Below are 20,582 nucleotides of genomic sequence, written 5' to 3'. Positions count from 1 at the left end.
CTTGAGATCATCGAAACTCAAATTAAAGGACAGCTACAAAGATAGATAAATCTGATAAACACAATAAATTAGCACCAAATATTACAATTTTATATATAATTAGTTAACTCTCTCACAGGGACAAATATTACCTAACGCCACTGCGAGGAAAATTACAATTACAGACTTCTGAGATTTACAAACACAGAAACCTATTACACGTCACCAGGTTATGATCCCAAAAGCCGCCCAAAAAAAATAGTCCGGTGCATTAAGCTCTCGTTATGCGGGTCCGAGAAAGGACTGAACCACAAGGGTCAATCGTACACGGTCTTACCTTGTATTTCTACAAAAGACTATTTTCACGGCTAGAACCTGTGACCTTCTTGTCACATTGGCAACAACTTTACAAGTTAAACCAATAAAGCAGATTCCTGAACTTCTGTATAAAAACTTACTTCAGACAACCTAGCTAGCTCCGCCTAGACTTATATTCGCAACCTACTAGCCTGACTTGCTCTGACTTTCGTTCTTTTTACCTTAGTATTGACGAAGTTAGAGATTCGAAAACATCTTCATCACAAGGAATTGTAAGACCCATATCATGATCAAAACCAAATTCTTCTTCTGCACGTTGAAGGAGGCTACGAAATTCAGGTCTTGATAAAATAGAAATTGGAACAATATATCTTGTTCTATTTTCTCCAACGTAAACTACAAAATGGCCTTTTGGTACGTCTAATGGAAGCCCTAATTGCTCGTCATTATAGGATCCATTTTTCTTACCCAAACTTGAACATCTTTTCATGATTTGCTTCAACATTGCTGTTTGTGACAACTTGTTTGATTTCCTAATAGCCATTGTTTGAGGGAAAGAAAATTTAGCAACTTTTTGGAAGAGAAAGGAGAGAAAAAGAAGGATATTTAAGACTTGGGAAATTGAGTGTTGTTGAAATGAAAGGAGTTTGAGGGGTATTTAAATAGAGAAGTTTTGAATGAACACCCCCCCCCCCCCCCCGAATCCCCACAAGGGGAGGTGAGAGGAGAATTTGAACTCGAGAAAAAGAATAAATGGAAAGTTATAGAGTATAAAATATTTATGTTATTAGGTCAAAAGTGACCTACAAAACCAGGTCACTAGTATTCCGCAAAGGTCGATCTAATATTTGAAGTTTATGAATTCTCTTGGTTTTCTCTTGCCATCGAGTCTACAACTCATTTATATTATTGGGTTCGCAATTTTTTATTTCACTATATATTTAGTTGATATTTCAATATATTTATAGAATTCGGGTCAAAGTTATTGAAATCTACCAAATCTGTACTATATGTTGTACATCTGCCTCTGTTATTCATAGTAAGTTTGATAAGACAACCTAAAAAACAAAGTGATAACACTTCAACCGATTAAATTCATTTGATATGGTGTAAAAGTTCTTAGCACTGGCTAGAAAATTTTTATTTTGTGCCTTTTTTTGATGTGTGAGTCCCAGAATTTTGTGGATTGAGATGTGTAAGATATGGATCCACAAATATGTGAGATAAAAAGATGTTTCACACAACTATTGTTAGCTGTGTGAGACACAAAATAAAATCACTCACACGGTCTATATATAAAAGTTAAATTTTATAAAATAAAAGCTAAAAAAAAAGTAAGGGGAGAGAGAAACAAAACCATGTGGGGTTGGGGTGTTTTCGGAGGGAGTGAAAGGCTCAAATGCAAATGTTCATGTTGGAAGCAAATGCCTTGGTTTTATTACCTGTTGTAGCCTTGCATCAAAACATATTGGTCCATTTAACTCTGTTTTCTATATTATCAAAATATTTTTTTTATTTCCCAAAAAATAAAAATTGGAAAATAATAAAGAAAATTTAATAATCAGAAATTCCAATCACTTTGTTGAGAAAAGACTTTCTCCTGTTTCAACTGATTATAATGCAATTCCTTTTTTTTTTTTCAATCACATTCTTTGTCTTGTGTTAGAATAGAAAATGGAGCAGAGACTATACTATTATCCCTAACTTGCCTATTTAATTTTGTTGGTGACTTGACTACACAATATAATTGATTTGAAATTTCAGTTCGAAAACTTTCCTTTTTTAATATAAAAATATATTGGCTGTAACAAAATCTGGCTATTTCTATTCAAAATAAGCATCTCAATTAACTTATCAAAAGTCAACAAATGCCTAACGTGTTACTTAGGACAACTAAATAATCAAGTTTCATATGTACGACAGACCAAATTCATACGATGGAGCTTAAATTGAAGTAATTAGAATTTGTTTACTAAGCCCGATATTATCATTACAAGGGTAGAAAATTGGACCTCATTGGACTTGCTAATTTGACGTAAAAAAGATTACCTAATACATTAAGCTGCATTTGATGAACAACGAAATGGCTAAGATAATTTGCAGTCTGTTTGGTATTAAGGAAAATGAAAAAAGGAAAAAGAAGAGAAAGTGTTGGTTTCCATACCAAAGGTTTAATTACCGAGCATTGACTCGGTGTACAAAGTATCCCGCATTCATGCAGGACTCGCAGAAGGGCCGCATCTCATGGAGTGTGATGTAGGTAGTCTACCTTGATGCGAGCATCAAAGGTTGATTCCACATCTCGCACCCCAGAGGGTGTGACGTAGGCAGTCTACCCTGATGCAAGCATTAGTGGCTAATTGCACGGCTCAAACTCGTGACTTATAAGTCACACAGAGACAACTTGACCATTTCTCCAAAGTTCCTCCTCTATGTGCGTTGACAACATATGCATTAATTTTATATTATCAGATTAAGTTAACCTACATTAACACTAACACGTGACTCCTTATATAGCAAGTCTGATATGCTAACATGACCAATAGAGTAATGTATTCAAGCATTTTTCTACAACTATCAGGATATAAATTCTAAATCTTTAATTCAAGCATGATGCTACAGATAGCAAGTTGACAAACATGGTTGCAGAGCCGAAAGTGTAATGTTTTATCTAAATGCTTCCATTCTACGAGAAATATTGTAATCCTAAGAGATTAAGATTTCTGACATTTTGGATCTCTCTTCCCTTGTTATGTCCATTTCATTGCAGCCATCTTTGTTCTATATGAAACTGCCGCATACATAATAAACCTAAACATTGTCCAATGGGACCTCACTTAAACAATGGCCACATTACAAAATATAGCAAGACATTCTTATCGAAATAAATCGACTCATTAATCTTGTAAAACCAGAAATAATTAATAATCCATCACTTACTGATTAATTACCTTGACAAGAGGGGTTGTCCGATGGTAAGCAACCTCCACTTCCAACCAAGAGGTTGTGAGTTCGAGTCTCCCCAAGAGCAAGGTGGGAAGTTCTTGGAGGGAAGGATGCCGGGGGTTATTGTTGTTGTTGTTATTGATTAATTACCTTAGAAATATTTTTCATCTTAGTGGCGAATTCAACAATGAGTTAATTGATAATTCAACATTCTGTATGTATGTACGTGGTGGAATGTATATTCAAGAACCCACTCTTTCAACTCTGCAATTCCAACGTCTAAATTTTAAATTCGTCAATATGTTGTTAGACACCAGAAAAAGTGGGAACAAGGAGTACAGGAGAGATAGCTTTAGGTCATAGTATTTATTATTGTTACGCTTGTGATTCTCTATATACGAATTAGAATGGACAGAAAAAGTATCAGGAATTCACATGCATGTGTTTATATATGGTTTCAACTTTGCAGGTCTTTTCACTACAACATTATGCATTTACAGCTACGAATTCTTTGCTACGAATAAAAAAAGCCTGGCTATTATCTAGCAATAGCCATAAAAATTGAAATTCCCTGGCTGTTCACAATTTGGTGAAATTTCTTAGCTACAAAAAGTAAATTGGCAAAGTTAATTCCTACTTTTTGCTATAGTTGGCTAGTATTGTGACAATAACTGCGAAAATAGCTACACATTTACTGCCACGTTATAAATTTGTAGCTAATTGTTAGTTTTTGCCACGCATTTTTAATTTATTATAGCAACAATAAATATTTAGCCACAATAAATTATGCCAAATAAAATATCGAATATATTTGCTTCAGGTTATAAAAATCGTGGCAATAATTGGCTCAATAGCTACGATTAATATCATGGCAAAATAATATAGCCACGAATTTATATAACTACAATAAATATTGTAGCTAATTCTAAGTTTTGCTATGCATATGAAGTCACTGTAGCAATTGTAATCTTTTAGCCACGATACATTTATTTGCACATAATTCCATAGCTAAAAAAATAGTCTTGCTACAATTTTTAAAGTTGTAGTAACTGTTGGGACATATGTGCTTAGGAAAAGCCTACACGAGACAACTCAACGAAAAATCTATTTTAGAAGCTTATTAAAAAATTTGACACGCAAAGAGCATCTAAAATTATAAAACTTCATAATAGATAATTTCTTAATTGAGTTTTTCCTTATCAAGAGACATAGATACATTTGTATCTATAAAAAGAGGACAAACATTTTACACGCCTTGCGACAATTATGAAACAAAATTATAAAGAGTAGGAAGACAAAGGTTTAGTCACTAATTCATTAGTTGGAATGAATGCAAGGGACTTTGGCTGAATTTGTTAGAGTTTATAAATTCAAGTGTGAAATTTATTAAAATTCTTATAATCACATAGCTATTCCTAAATCAAGTGTCATGCATCGAGAATCTATTTCTATAAACAACTATGCTATGTTTAACAATATTTATTTATTAATTTAGTAAAAAATTCGCCATAGTTTCCACTGAGAATCCATCAACATACACCTGGTAGAAAAGATCATTCAACTCAATCCAACACTATTGAATATTAACTCATATTCAATTAGAGTAATTCACTAATATAATAAAGTAATACATAAATTCTTTAAAATAATAAAGAACTAAACACCGTCTCTCAAATAAATAAGTAAAATTTTAACATTACTTGAGGATAAAAAATATGCAAATAAGACTTTTAAATATTTTACAGTAATAAATCTTCATCATCAGTTTCAGGTTCTGATTCGATGTCTTCAATAATATCATCATCTAAGGTAACATTAGTGCTAATAATATCAAGATCATTTCTTCTCCAGTTCATAAAGTCTTCATCTTCATCAGATGTACCTGAGAACTCTTGAGCATTTTGTTGAAAAGTTTCTTCACTGAGAGCACCACCAGTAAAATAAGTAGAATGACCATTCAAGACAATGGACCAATTGGGATGAGGATTATCCTTGACATAAAAAAACTTGTTCTGCTTGAGATGCAAGAACAAATGGTTCATTTGTTGCTAGCTTTCGTTTAGTATTGACACTAACAAAGCCATGTTTATCTATCTTCACTCCTTTTCCAATGTGATCAACATCCAACCAATCACATTTAAATAAAACAATCCGTTTACCTTCAAGATATTGAAGTTCTACTATTTCGGTCAGAGTACTATAATAATTTATATTTTGGCCATTCATTATTCCTCGTACTAAAACACAACTATTTTGCTTCACCCTATTTCCTTCGAGTTGTTTAGTATGAAATCTAAAATCATTTATCTCATACCCTTTGAATCTTTGGACTCCATCAAAAGGACCTCTAGCCAAAGAATACAACTTGCAACTTACTTGTGAATTTCCTTTCATGCGCATTTGTATAATCTGTATAATAATAAATAAATAAAATAATGATGTTAAAGAAGTATTACAAATAAAATTAACAATGTAATGAAAACTTACTCGATGGAAAAACCAATCATCGAAGTTCATGTTCCTATTATTCTGCTCATACTCACTCTCGTACTCACTGTTTAAAATAACCATAATAACTGAGAAAAGGCTAACAAAATCAAGCAGAAATGTACAATGGCATAAAGAAACATACCGTAAAAATGGTTGAACTTCTTCACAATTTCCCAAAACATAAAGATGAGCTTGCTTTTGTTCAAGCTCTTCAAGATTTCTGGATGTATCTCCTAATAAAGGGCAACCCTTTGTTCAAAAAATGATAATCTACTGAATGACTCAACCTGATCACCTTCACAAATTTTGTCCACTGGATTATTCTCTTTCCCACTTCCATGTAAATACCTTGAACAAAATATCACACTTTCTTCAACAATATATCATTCTGCAATAGTATATAAACTAATCAATACATACTCAAAATGCTCCCGGATCATCCAAAATCTGATCTGAGTATACGCCCAAGTCCGAAATCATCATGCGAACCTATTGGAACCGTTAAATCTCGATTCCTAGGTCGTTTACTCAAAATATTGACCAAAGTCAAACTTAGCCTTTTTAGCTAACCTTAAGGAACTACTTGTTCCGATTTCAACCCGTACCCTTCCAAATCCCGAACTAACTATCCCTACAAGTCATAAAAAAATAAAATCACATAGGGGAGTCTTATTTAGGAGATCGGAGTTCTAGAAAGCAAAAAGACCGGTCTGATCCCTAAATGAGAGTTTTAGTTTTAGAAATTGGACCGTAGTCGAAGCAGTGTGAAGACGACCTCGGGATGGAATTTCGTTAGTTCCGTTAGCTCCGCTGGGTGATTTTGAGGATACCGAGAGATCCCCAGCATAGATATCGAGAATACTAAGAGATTCTCAGGATACTGAGAGATCCCCGGCACACATATTGAGGATACTAAGAGATCCTCAGGATACTGAGAGATCCCCCGTACACATATTGAGGATACTAAGAGATCCTCGGGATACTAAGAGATCCCCGGTTGTTATCTCTATGTTGAATTGTACTCTTTTCCGTGATTATTTTGTGTCTGTTATAGTTGTTGTTGTTCTTTCTATTCTGTGTTATTTCTTACTATTGCACTTAATTATGTTGTCTTATTCTACATTGTTATACCTTATATATTATTTAATCTCAGTAGGGCCCTGACTTTTCTCGTCACTACCCGACCGAGGTTAGGCTTGGCACTTACTGAGTACCGCTGTGGTGTACTCATGCCCTTTCTGTGCATGTTTTTCATGTGCATATCCAGGTACTTCGACTCAGTCCTATCACCCTTGAGGTGAGGCGTTTTCATAGAGACTTCGAGGTATATCTGCCGCGTCTGCAGACTGAAGAGTCCCTTTCTATTCGCAGTATTAATATAGCCCTTCTGTATTTTCATTTGATAGACATTCTAGAGTTAGAGCTTTTATGTATCTCTTAGCTTGTGATTCATGGGGTTCCGTATTTTGGGAGTGTTAGGTTGATATTTTGTATTGTTAAATGTCAGGTGGCATCTTAAACACTGTTTCTTTTTGTCATATCAGATCTTAATTATTTTCCTTTCGCAATTGTTTTCTTTCCCGCATTTGTTAGGTTTATCTAGTCGTAGATACTAGGTGTCATTACGATAGTTCACGAAGGGCAAACCGGGGTAGTGACACTTTCACAATAGACAAAATTATAATTTAAGTTACTTTCCTAATATTTAGGACTTTGAAATTAATTTAAATTTTACATATTAAACATTATCTTATTAATCTACAATTAACTATATTTGTGTCTTCTTGAATGAACTTGAGAATAACTTTTGATTTTTTTTTTTTTAGAAAATTCTTAAATCATCAAGGGTTGTGTGTTTTTACTAATGTCATGACCCAAAATCCATTAAAAGGTCATGATGGCGCCGGACATCACTGTCAGGCAAGTCAATACATACTCAAAACGCTCCTCGGTCATTCAAAATCCGATCCGAACATACGCCCAAGTCTGAAATCATCATACGAACATGCTGGAACCTTCAAATCCTGATTCCGAAGTTGTTTACTCAAAAATCCAATCTTAGTCAATTCTTCCAACTTAAGGTTTCCGAAATGAGAATTCTCTTTCCAAATCGACTCCTAACTTCCCGAAATTCAATTCCGCCCACGCATACGAGTCATAATACCTGAAATGAAGTTGCTCATGGCCTCAAACCGCAGATCGACACGCTAGAGCTCAAAACGACCGATCGGGTCGTTACAACTAAAACTAAAAAGAAAGCACGATCACTTTTAAAGTTGAATTGATAAAATTATAATTATATAGTTGGAAATGTCGTTCAATTTTTTTACCGTTTAAAAATTATAATTGTAACTATATTAAAAGTACGAAGGCCCTTAGTGATATGTCGTTCGCCTTTTTTACTCTTTAAAAATATATTTTACTAGGATAATATTGTAATTTAACTATTCTCCTAATATTTAAAAAATTTAAATTAACTAAAATTTTGGTTATAATATTTTTTCATATTTGAACTATACAAAACTACTTATATTTAAAACTTTCAAAATTTATTATAAATACACCACTTCGACTCTTCTAGATCTTTTTACCTAACTAATAATCGTGCTCTAACATTTACAAAAAAACTAATATTTAAGAATTTGGATTTAACTATAATTCCTTTAAAATGGTAAGAAGGAAATTGTCCCAACTTTTGCCGTGAGATATTTTTTCCTAAAACTTTGCTGCTCAACAAATCAAAAAAGAAAAAAGGAAATCTTTCAATAATTTCACCTTCCTTTTTGACAACCAAACGGTACCAAAGGATTCTCCAACAAAATTTTATTGTTAATTTAATTCCTTTGAAATATGTTCATTAAGCTTAGGTTTATTTTTGCCAAAATATCAGAATAAATTTTTAGAAAAACAAAGTATCCTAAAAATAAATAAAAAAAGGAAACTATATTTCCAAAAGGAACAAAATTGCCATCAAATAATAATTTGTTATACTTACAAAAATATTGAGCTTCTTTTTTGTGGTTATTGATTATTAGGAGGGAAACATGAATTCTCTTTTTGAAATACGTGAATTAACAAAAACAAAAGAATTCCCTCCATATTATTTCCCTCTAAATATTTTGTGCCTAAATTAAAGCCTCCTAATTCTATTAGAGAGTAATATGGTGTTCCTTTTCTATAGAAAGATTAGACTACAAAAAAACCTTAAAACACTAAAAGCACAAAAGAAAGCCAAAAAGTGAGGTGTAGATTTTTTATTACTTCTCTGAATCAACTTGTCATCATTAGAAGCAAAGGTTCTAATTTCTTTCTATATATCTGTTCCAATTTATGTATTATACATTTAAATTTCTGTTATTTTGTTTAATTCTGCAGACTTAGGCAAATTTTCTTGTTCTTAGATTATCGGCACATATCCCTTTTTTTACTTTTTGGTTCAACTTTGTTAAGAAATGGAATCCTGGTGATTTCTTTTTGTGCTATCTTAAATATATGAAATTTACCTCTTCTTCTTTGTTACTTTTGAAATTTTGGGGCTGTAAGTGTGTGTTGATTGGTCTATATTTGTTTCCTCATGTCTGTTTGATTTTTTATTTTAAAGCACTGTGAAGAATTTGTCCGAAAATTCTGAACTCTTAAAGTTCACTGTTAGATACCGTATACTAATTAAAAAGATCTGGTTATACAATGGGGGTACAATATTTATGAAAGTTCAAATGATATATAAACTCTATTACTATAGTATTTATCATGTTATAAGTATACAGTTTGAGGTTTTATTCAATTCTTAAAGTTGGCTACTAAGTACTTATAGAAAATATCATTTATATTTGTATTTATGATAATTTATTTTAGTGTCTTACAAATTCTTATTTGTAACCAAACATGGGTAGGAATGATTTTTGGAAAAAAAACTAATCGCTTGACTGATAATCGTGACTCGGAACCTGTTAAGTGTTCTAAGAAGCCGTCTATTGACGAAAACTTGCTCACGCAATCTGTAGAAGAACTTGTTTATCCGGGTAATTGTAATATGATTATTGTGCAATATTGAATTTGCTATTAAATCTTTTTTCTCATTATATAAATTTGTGTCTTTGTTTATTCATATTTAGCTAATTCATCTTCAATAATTTTCTTGAAAGCGCGGACATGATAAGAGAGAAAGAAATTAGCTATCACTATGGTGGCCATTTTGTATTCTCCCCTTCTAGAAAATATGTAGGTGGTCATTTGAAGAAAACAAATATTGATGTTGTTTTTATATCTTTTTTTGACCTATTGGATGACTTAAAAGAGTATTGTAACTTCAATATTTGTGAGGGAGACAAGTTCTTTTATTTGAGAGGTGATAGAATTATTAGTGAGTATGATGGGCTAGTTGAATGTCATGACGATCAAGATATTAAAAACATGCTTGTTAGTTATAGAATGCATAAAGAAAGGCCTATTGAGATTTATACACTGCTGAAAAATGATATTTTTATGAGTACTTCTCTTGGAGAAGATAGTTCTAGGGGTAATGAGTCCGAAGAGATGACAAAATCAGTTGTAGGAGCATACGAATCAGCAAATTCAGTAGGTAATCACTATTTTTATTGATTTTAATTACTTCTATCGATATTTTTACTTGACGTTATTTATTTAACCTTCGTAGGTTCCAATGCTGTGAAAAGAAAAACTAGAGGTCCTACACGGTGTGTGAAAATAATTAACTTACAGGAGGGACAAAAATTACCGGTGGAATTTGATGAAGATCATCAAGCTATCGGTGAGAATGCAAGCAAATTAATTTAGTTTTTGGGACAAACAGTTAGAAGCCGAATTTGTTGCCCTTTAAAGGTAAATGGTTGGAAAGAGATTGAGCAAGATAAGATCGACCATATGTGGGAAATTGTCTTGGTAAGAAAAACTAACAAACTAATAATTTATAATATTTTATAATTTCTTATGGTTTAACAATTACTAGAATATATGATTATAAACTTTGATTGTATTTTTTTTATATGGGAAAAGTTTAATTTTGATGTGTCCGAGGGAAGAAAAAGCGCAATTCTTGGCAAAATGAGTGACCTCTATAGAGACTATAGGTACAAGTTGAAGAAGAAGTATTTTGATTCAAAAGCAAATTACCTACTTCGCTTACGAAACAAACCTAAACTTGTTGCCGCAGATGAATGGAAATATTTGGTCAATCTTTGGAGTGATGCCGACTTTCAGGTATTTAAATTGTAAATTAATTTGTTTCTGCCTTTTTATTATTATGTGTTTCATTGAGGATCTCAAGTTTATTTAAGAAAATTAATTATGGGCGTGTTTGAGATAACTAAAACTGTTTTACTCTGAATTATTATTTTTGTGATCCATGGTTTGGATTCCAAATAAAATTAAGCTCTCTTTTTATTACTAACATTTCCTTATATAAGAGCACGATATTTTTATTGTCTTTGTATTTCATATTCGATTTGCTAGTTTTTATGAGTCAATTCAAGGGCATATTAAGCTCTCTTTTATCACTGCCTTTTCTTTAGTAACTAATGTTCTTAATTTTTTTTTCAATTTTTATTTAGAAGAAGAGCATACAAAACAAGACAAATAGATCGAAACGTTCCTTGCCTCCATACATTGGGACCGAAAGTTATGCAAGACTTAGATACGAAATGGTATGAACGTTGTAATAATATTTTTAGAACAAATTTAGAAGAACTATATTCACATAGTTTATTCATTTAATGATAATGATTATTTTTTCGCAGGAGCAAAAAAATGGAAAAGCTCCTTCTCGTGTTGAAGTTTTTATGGAATCCCGCAAGAGAAAAAAAGGAAAACAAGTTGATGATTTTCAATAAGATGTTATTGTAATGTCAATGTGTTCTCTTTTCTTTTTATCTCCTTTTATATTACACATTTGTACTAATATTTGATTAATTTGCATTTTTTTGATTGTAGGACCAATTTTAACAATTTAAAAAGCAGCAAAAAGAAGGAGAAATTTCTTTAAATGATGATGATATCTTCGAAAAAGTACTCGGGGCCGAAAAAAATGGATATCTTCGTGCGTATGGCCCCGGAAAAAATATCAGTGAATATTTTGGTGGTAGACCAACAAAAGTACAACTTATAAAGCAACTAGAATTGACCAGAAACGAGGCAAATGAGCGTGTGGAAGAAGTTAAAAGGGAAGCTAAGGAACAAGTTGAAGAAATCAAGAAAGATATGAATAATCAACTAGTAGAGATGAATAAATAATGGGAAGAAAAATTTCAAATGATACTTGCAGTACCAGGTCTACAACAAAATGATATAGATCTAACGGTAAGTAACTTATTAGACTTTTATTACTATCTTTTTATATTAGTAATTTAGTATATGTGATTTCTTTTAGGTAATATTCATATTAAAAATAAAATTTAATTTTTTATATAAAAGATACTTCATTGTATCATTTAGTTATATGCTCTTTTTTTTCTATTGTTATTGCAGCCTGTGGAGGAATTATAAAAGCATCAAGGTCGACGGGCACGTGAATAATGTTTTTCCTCTTGTCAAAGCTTATTGATATGTTTCAAACGATGTTTTAATATTTAGAATGATATTGTTGAACCTTTGTTAAATTTTGTTTATTAATATATTGTGTTTATTACGTAATTGCAGATCTTATGCTACAGTTGCCTATGTGTTTCACTGTCAAAATTTGATTGTATTTCTAAATAGGCTTTATATGAATTATTATGACTAATAATGCTTGTGGCAATTTTTTAATTAGTAGCAATGAATTTTTAAATTTGTAACTAAACATATATATAATGCAACATATTAAAAATGTAGGTATATGTTTTTTTATTTTCATAGCAAAAATGAAGAAAATTTATTGCTACGATTTTATGTTTCATGGCAAAAGAGAATGGAATATTACCTATGAATTTTTCAATTTGTAGCTAAACATATACTCCTACAATAACCACGTATCAAGAACATGGCTATTCATTTTCACTTTTCGTAGCAAATGATGAAAATCATTTGCTATAGTTCTATATATTTCATGGTTAAAAGTATGGAATATTAGCTACAATATGAAAAGGTTTATGGCAAATACTTCAATTCATAGCTACGGAGTTTTTAAATTGTAGCTAAACATGAGTACTATTGCCACGAGACTAAGCTTTAGAAATAGCCACAAAATTTGAGTTTGCATAGCAAATAAATTAAATCTTTTGCTACAACACAACAATTCGTGGCTACAATATGAAGATAACTACAAATTTGTTCATCGTGGCAAAAGAATAAAATCACTTGCTATAAGTATATTTTTTGTAGCAAAAACCTTTTACCATCATCGCTACAACATAAAAAATTTCCATAGTAATAAGTATTAGTCCTTAGCCACAGATCATATAAAGCCTGTAGCTGAGTTTTAGCTACGCTACATTTTGCTATGAATGCTACGGAAAAAAATATTGTGGCTAAAGTGTTTTGCCATGAAAATTTTCATATTTAGCTACGATGCTTTTCATAGCTATAGATGTGTAATGTTGTAGTGTTTCTTCACGTACTACTCATACAATGCTATCCGTATATATGTCTTTTAATTTTTTTTCCAAATTCATTTTCGTCCTTTTTTCACTTGATCATAATGAAGTTATTATATATAAATATGTGCATGAAATACAATATCTAACATCGCATTCATCAGTTTAATTTAAACATCTAGTGCAGGTAAAGTTGTCGGTAAAGTTAGGTTGTTGCCATGTAACCAGGAGGTCACGGGTTCAAGACATGAAAACAGTCTCTTGCAGAACTATAGAGTAAGACTGCGTACTATAGACCCTTGTGGTCCAATCCTTTTCCGGACCCCGCGCATAACGAGAGCTTAGTGCACTGGACTACCCTTAGTGCGGGTAAATGTTGTTTTATACTTCAATACCACACAAGAGGGGGGATGATTTGTATGGTAAGCAATTTTTCGCTTAATCTAATTATGGAAGGACTTGGTTCTTCTAAGTGTTTCTTAACCTACTATTGCAGAAATAATAAATGCGGAAAGTAAAGAACACAAGTATTTAACGTGGAAAACACCTGACTCAAAAGGCGAAAAACCCGCGACCTACTTTCCAGTAGGATTTTCCCAAACTCTTCACTAAATCACTGAGCCAAAAACTGCATTTACAAAAATACTTTTGTAAACCTAGGACTAACTCTAATCTGGTTGTGGCAAACAGCCTCTAACCCTGCGACAACTTCAAGTTAACTCTAACTTGAAAACTCTGAGTACCTATTACAACTGCCTCTAGATAAAGCTGAAAGGTATAATATGAAAACACCTACTACAATTGAACTAGAATAAAAGACAGACACTTGGAACTGGTTCTTCTATCTGGTTCATGTAGCTTCAGGTTTGTACACTTGAATCACATACGAACTGCTTGCAAAATTGCCTTGCTATTTTGCTCTCAATTCACGTTTAACTTCTGCTTATGTGCGTACCTGTAAAATAAGAAATTCTGCCATATATAGAGTTAGTAGATGAAGAAATAATTAGAGTTCTAATACTACTCTTCCTTGGTGGAAGAGTTCTAATTAATCTCAACTATCAAATCCTTCCTTATCTTGGATAATATTCTCTTTGAGTAAGGAGTCCTAATCATTATTATTTATGCAATCTTTTCGATCAGGGAATATTCATTATGCCAGAATAATTTCTTCCCTGCATGTGCATCTCACGTGCCTTGAGTTTGTGTCTATGTCTACCAGTAATGGACCTAGATCATTTCTGAGTCCCTTTATCATTTTTCAAAACTATTCTTTTTCTTGGGCCAACAGTAAATTTTTAACAGACTATTTGACTACATGCAATCTCTCCATACGTCTGTTTCAAAACCATATGATTAGCTTCTGTTAGCACTGTTACAACTTGATCTAATTAATAAACTATAATGACTTCTCACCTAGAAAACTGATTAGGACTTAAGCGACAGGGGTGTAAAAGTGTCTAACCCTAAAGAATAATAATCCAACTTTCCCAATAAAAATCACGCTCGATACTTTTTGAACAACTACAACATGTTATTTACCCCCTTTTGATCACATGACTCACCCCAACTATATATAGTTACTTTATGAAATGATGAAAGTTCATTCGCCTTTAATTAAAAAATTTGGATTTTAATCCGAATTAGGCAGATTAATGGATTTCAAACACCGAATAATTATATATATATAGAAAAAATTAAGGCAACCTACCATGTTCCCAGGCTCAGAGAAAGCAATCATCTCTCTTGAAATAAATTTCTGGGTCTCTGGGGTTGTATTTATTTCCTTTTTTTCTTATGACCAAAAATAAAAAACAGAAATTTATTTCATACGGCTCTAGTCCGGCCATTTTGTCCTTGTGTACACCTTTTTCTGTCCTCTCTCTATCTCTTTAATTATCTGCCACTTTCATTTCCATTTATTTCGAACTAAATTATAAATATATGTACTACAATTACTATTACTCCAATTAACTTTTTTTGGAGAGTTGTATGATAGAGTAGGTATCTCATTGCCATGTGCACTAAATCCCTTGGAAATATTACTTGCCAACTAACGGTTATTTCTATTAATTATTTGGATGATAGAGTATCGTTCTCTACAGTATTATATTCACATATTTAGGTCGATTTGTATATCTCTTTGTGGAGGGTTTTCTCTATGTGTACACCAATTTAAGTGCAATTAGTTACGAACTTGAATGTTATGTCGCCTGTCTCATAAATCATAATTAAGGAGCTTAAACATCGGCTATACATTTATAAGTTATGTCTACATCATTGTGAACACCATTTTTTTTTTTCATTTTTATCTCTAAAAGAAAACATCCTAGTGCACAAAGCATTCGATATTCACACAGGTCAAGGGAAAGGCCGTACTTCAAAAGGTAGGATATAGACAGTCTACTCTGATGCAAGCATTAGTGGGTACTTCCACGATCGAACGTGTGACTTATAGGTTATGCGAAGACAATTTTATGGTTGTTCTCTAGCTCTTTTTTCTTTCTTCTCTTGCTCTTTTTTTTTTGGTTGCTAAATTTGCTAGCTCATACTTAGTTACTTAAAGTTCTAAGAGTAGTACTTTTTTTGTTTTTTTTTTTAATTTTCATTAGTAATATTTTGTCATTAACAATGTAAAGAAAGAAAGATTAGAAAAATAAATAGAAGTGGGCCAGGAAATGGCCTCTTTGTGGAAGGCAAGCCCATGTTCTGTGAAAGAAATTGGTTAGAGAATATGGGATATAAACATACAAGAAAATGAAAAAATAGGCCCCACTCTTCTCGCCGAAAGACAGTTAGCAGTTTAGCTCTTTGGCAATTTCCAGTTTCGAGTGAAATGACAAAGCTGCCACTGCTTAATGTTTTAGGCCTGCATTTGTGTTTATTAAGAGTTAGATACTTGCACTTGAATACATATTTGATTGTTAAGATGATATCTTTATATTAAAACACTAATATGGTGATGCTAAAACTATATGTTTGATTAAGGACGTTTGCTATCAATTGGCGGCAGTGGTGAATGAAGGAATTTTTTCAAGGGTGTTCAAATTTGAAAAAGTAAAAATAATTCTCCAACAAAGGATGTTCGATATATATTATACCTCTCAAACTAATATTTTAAGAAAGAATTACAAGAAAATACACATGAATTCACATCATAACAAAAAATGGCCCATGTTTTTAAGTTTTACCCGACCTAGCCCACATTGTACATATTTTGAAAGCACTAGCAAATTCAAAATCTGTGTTCTTACAACCATTGCTTCTAAAAGCTATGGAGTTAAATCTGCGCTCTCACAACCATTGATTTCATTCTCTCTTCTTCTCACATCTTCTACATATGCTTCAAGGGGCCGTGTATTTTCTGCTTCTCCTCTTGCGTCACCTGCTTACAATGTAAGAAAATTGAAGAGTAGAAGTCCACCATTGAAGACCATTGAAAGCTTTGCTTTCGAAAATGGATTTTTTTTGAATTTGCTAGTTGTCTGGATTGGGTGTTGTTCCAATTGATTGAAAATATCAAAAGGAGTTCAAGATTTAAATTTGAAGTGGTTTGGAGTAGATTTGAGCAATATTTGAGTTAAATTTCAGAAAAGACGCAAGGAAGAAGACGAAGTCATTTTTTTGTATAATCTTGTATAATAGTGTATATGAGCGTAGAAACACATCTTATACACTTTTATACACCTTTATACAAGCGTCTCTAGACGAACTTCTTCCACGATTTTCAGTTGCAGTTCTTGTTCAAAACCAGTCCAAATCTCCATTAAATGACTTCAAATTTTATATACAACCTTCTTATATTATTTCTAACAAGTCTAAATAGCACTCACTCCAAATTTCTCAGAAAATCAAATTCGAAATTTAAATCCACATATTTAAGCTTGTTAAAAATCTAATTTTCACCACCCAAACAAATTTGGTTTGTTGAACTAATATTTGAGTCACAGTTACTGATTCGAAAATTAATTTAAAAGCTTGAGGAATCTTTTTTAAAAATTAAATAGTAATTTTGAGAACCTATTGGAGTTGGATGTTGAATCTTAGCCTATTATTTGTGAGTTAGTTGGTTGTAAATTGAACTATCGGATATAAAATTGAGAAGTAGGGAGCCCACTTGTTCTAATGTGAATTTTTTTTTCTATATTTAACTATATACATAGTATGGTTTTTCGACGAAAGGTGACCAGATCTCTTAGGACAATGTAGCTTCACCCCTAAATGGTGGTTATCAGCGATGATTAGTTGTGAGGTGGTGGTTGTGGTGATTGCAGTTGGTGGAGGTGGTGGTTGTGCAACGAGATTTGGTGGTTATATGATGGTAACCAGTAGGAATGTTCATAAAAACCCGAAAAATCGAACCAAACCAACCCAAAAAATCAATACTTTTTTGGTTTGGTTTGGTTTTGATTTTAATCAAAAAATAACCGGAAAAAAAAAACCGACTATAAAAGTAGATATTCAAATTTATTATTACACCTATATATATGTATACTTTTATATAAAGTTTCTAAAATTTAATGCTTTGCTTTTACATTCTCGTTTGATTGGTAGTTTTCTTTTGCTAAATACAAGAATTTATTTCATGTAATAATAATCGATTTTTAATTTAGTACTTAAATTATTCATCACTATTTGATTCAATTATTATCAATATATCTTGGTAAATGATAGATTTCTCAAAGAGCAATTGATCTGATAGTGTTACATTGAAAATGTAGTCGCCGAAATATGTGTTTGGTAGTGTATGTCTCATATTTAAGAAAAAAACGAAAAACCGACAAAAACCAAATCGATAAAAAACCGACTTAATTGGTTTGGTTTGGTTCCAATGTCTGAAAAACCAACTTACTTGGTTTGGTTTCTTTTTAGGGAAAAACTGACCCAAACCGAACCATGAACACCCCTAGTAACCAGTTAGTGATGGTGGTTGATAATGATGGACATAACTAGTGCTTAATTGCGTGATGGCGACAGGGGCGGACCTAAACCATTAAATACGGGTTCCCGGGAACCCAGTAACTCTTGCGTAGGCCCTGTATTTGTATTAAGAAATTCACTAAATATTTGTAAATATCTAACTGTGAACCCAGTTATTATTGCATATTAATTTGAATTTACAGTAGGAACTCATAAACCTCAAATCCTGAATCCGCCTCTGGATGGCGACCAGGAGTGGTGATTATGCATGTACTTAATTAGTGGTGATTGGCGATGAAAATGGCTGCTGGTGGTGGTTGTGCATTGGAGATTAGTTAGTGGTTGTAGTTGTATGTTTTATATAATGGATAGATTAGTGGTAATAACCACCTCCATATGCATAAGATATAACCATTCAAACTTATTAAGTGTAAAATACTTGATTGTAAAGAAAATAATAAAGGTATTTAATTTATTTAAATTTGAATGATTTAGATTCAAACCTTCGTGGAAAGACGAAGGTTTTTTTTTTTTGATACACATGAAAGTCATGTTTTTTGCTAATGCCATGTTACTTTTGCCTACCTAGCTCTTTTAAAGACAACTTAACCATTTCTTCTTTAAAAGGATGTTTCTTTTAATCAGGTTTGTAGGGCACCTGTGCATGTGTTAAAGAAACTTTGGCTAGTATAAAAATGGTAAGGTAATGAAACCACATAGTAGATACTATGTTGCTTTTGTCGATGACATTTTCCTCTATCCCTCCAAGGAAATACTAAATGAAATCCCACGTTTACATCACATGGAGTTTTGGTAACATGTTTAATCAACATAAAGATTAACTAATAATGTTCTTCCAACACAAGAGAATTATAAGTTGTTTGATGTGTTTCAATTTTGCTAAAAAAGGGTAGCTTGGCACCGAACTCTTGAAATATCTTATAATAACCAAACTAAAAAAAAAAATATTCTTTTGGTGATGTAAATAGTTTTCTCTAAGTAGAGTTGCTTCACTGCACTAGGTTCTAGCACTATTCTTCATGTATCCTTGGGAAATTAGACCAGCTTGGAATTCAACATAGTTAATTAATTAATAGTGTGACAACCAACATGAACGTCACATTTCACTGTAACTATTAAGTTTTTTATTAAACTAATTTTTCATCTTATGTTATAGTACTATATACTACTATATGTTTTTCTATAAGAATATTATACTATAATAACCAAAAAAATATACGGACAAATGACGACATTATAGAAAGGTTAGAATCTATACCATCAGAATCGTTAAGAATAAGTAAGGCAGCAATTGGTAAGAAGTTTCATGGGATTATCACAATTGAAAAGCAACATGTGAAAAATACAAAAAATAGATAGCAAAAGTTTTTAAAAAAATGATAAAACAAAGAGACAAAGTAGTGAAGTGGAGAAAACTAATGATTCAAGAAAGGAGATAGAAAAGGAAGTAGGAAGTAGTAGTAAATAGGGCAATAGATCCAAAAACCAGCAAAGTCCTTGGAATACGGAGAACCAAAGGATTTCACGGACGTACTCCAACCTTATCATATACAAACTTTAATACTCTATAACAGCTATCATCATGTTGCAAAAATAAAAATGCAAAAAAAAAACAAAAAAAAACATTATGTTGCTACCTAATTAACAACTTTTTGGTACTCACAAATAGGTTGTCAAACGTGCCGGTAGAAAACGAGTAATGCAAAAACGGTTAAATTATTCGATCTCACTCATATTTAATACGGATAAAAAATAGGTTTACCGACGAATAATATGAATATTCATAGTGTCTATGACTTCTTGAATATGATTACTTTTGGGAGAATTTTCAATCTCTCAAACTTAGGAACTCCCGATTTGAGGTTTTACAAATGTAAAAGTTAAACTTATTAGTTATCCATTTTCTAAGTGGATATATGATTCTTATCCATATTTGACCCGTTTTTAAAATGTTCATTATCCAACTCATTTTTTAATGGATAATATGGATGGATAATATGGATGAATAACTGTTTTCTTTTAACCATTTTGTCACCACTACTCGGTTTGGTTGACGTAGTAATAATACAAAGTTATTTATATGATGAACAAAAATGTAGCGAGTTTTTACGATGAATAAAAATGTAGTGAGTTGTCATTCGATGAATAATAAATAATGTGGTGATGTTTATGTGGTAAATAAGAATGTGACGATAGTTATACAGTGAGGAATGCTATATTTTTTGTTTTCTAGTCTTCTGTTATTCTTGCCATGTATTGCAACAATACATGTATTAGCTAGTCTTATTTCACTTTTATCATGCATAGGAGTGGCAAATCGGCAGGTCGGGTCAGATATGGTTCGGGTTGAAAACGGGTAATAAAAAAGGATCAATTATT

At 32.1% G+C, this 20,582-nt stretch overlaps 1 protein-coding gene across 1 annotated transcript; it reads right to left on the bottom strand.

The window, feature by feature from the left end:
- Nucleotides 1–325: 325 nt before the first annotated feature.
- Nucleotides 326–841, bottom strand: LOC107787217 (protein SMALL AUXIN UP-REGULATED RNA 51-like). Its single transcript, XM_075227143.1, has 2 exons — nucleotides 519–841; nucleotides 326–383 (listed from the first exon to the last, which is right to left on the bottom strand). The coding sequence occupies exons 1-2, from the start codon at nucleotides 839–841 to the stop codon at nucleotides 326–328; spliced, it is 381 nt and encodes a 126-aa protein (XP_075083244.1).
- Nucleotides 842–20,582: the final 19,741 nt, after the last annotated feature.

The sequence above is a fragment of the Nicotiana tabacum genome, chromosome 12 (assembly GCF_000715075.1).
Source record: "Nicotiana tabacum cultivar K326 chromosome 12, ASM71507v2, whole genome shotgun sequence".
Classification (NCBI taxonomy): Eukaryota; Viridiplantae; Streptophyta; class Magnoliopsida; order Solanales; family Solanaceae; genus Nicotiana; species Nicotiana tabacum.
The sequence above is the reverse complement of the archived record's forward strand: the minus strand, read 5'-3'. Positions and strand labels throughout refer to the sequence as shown.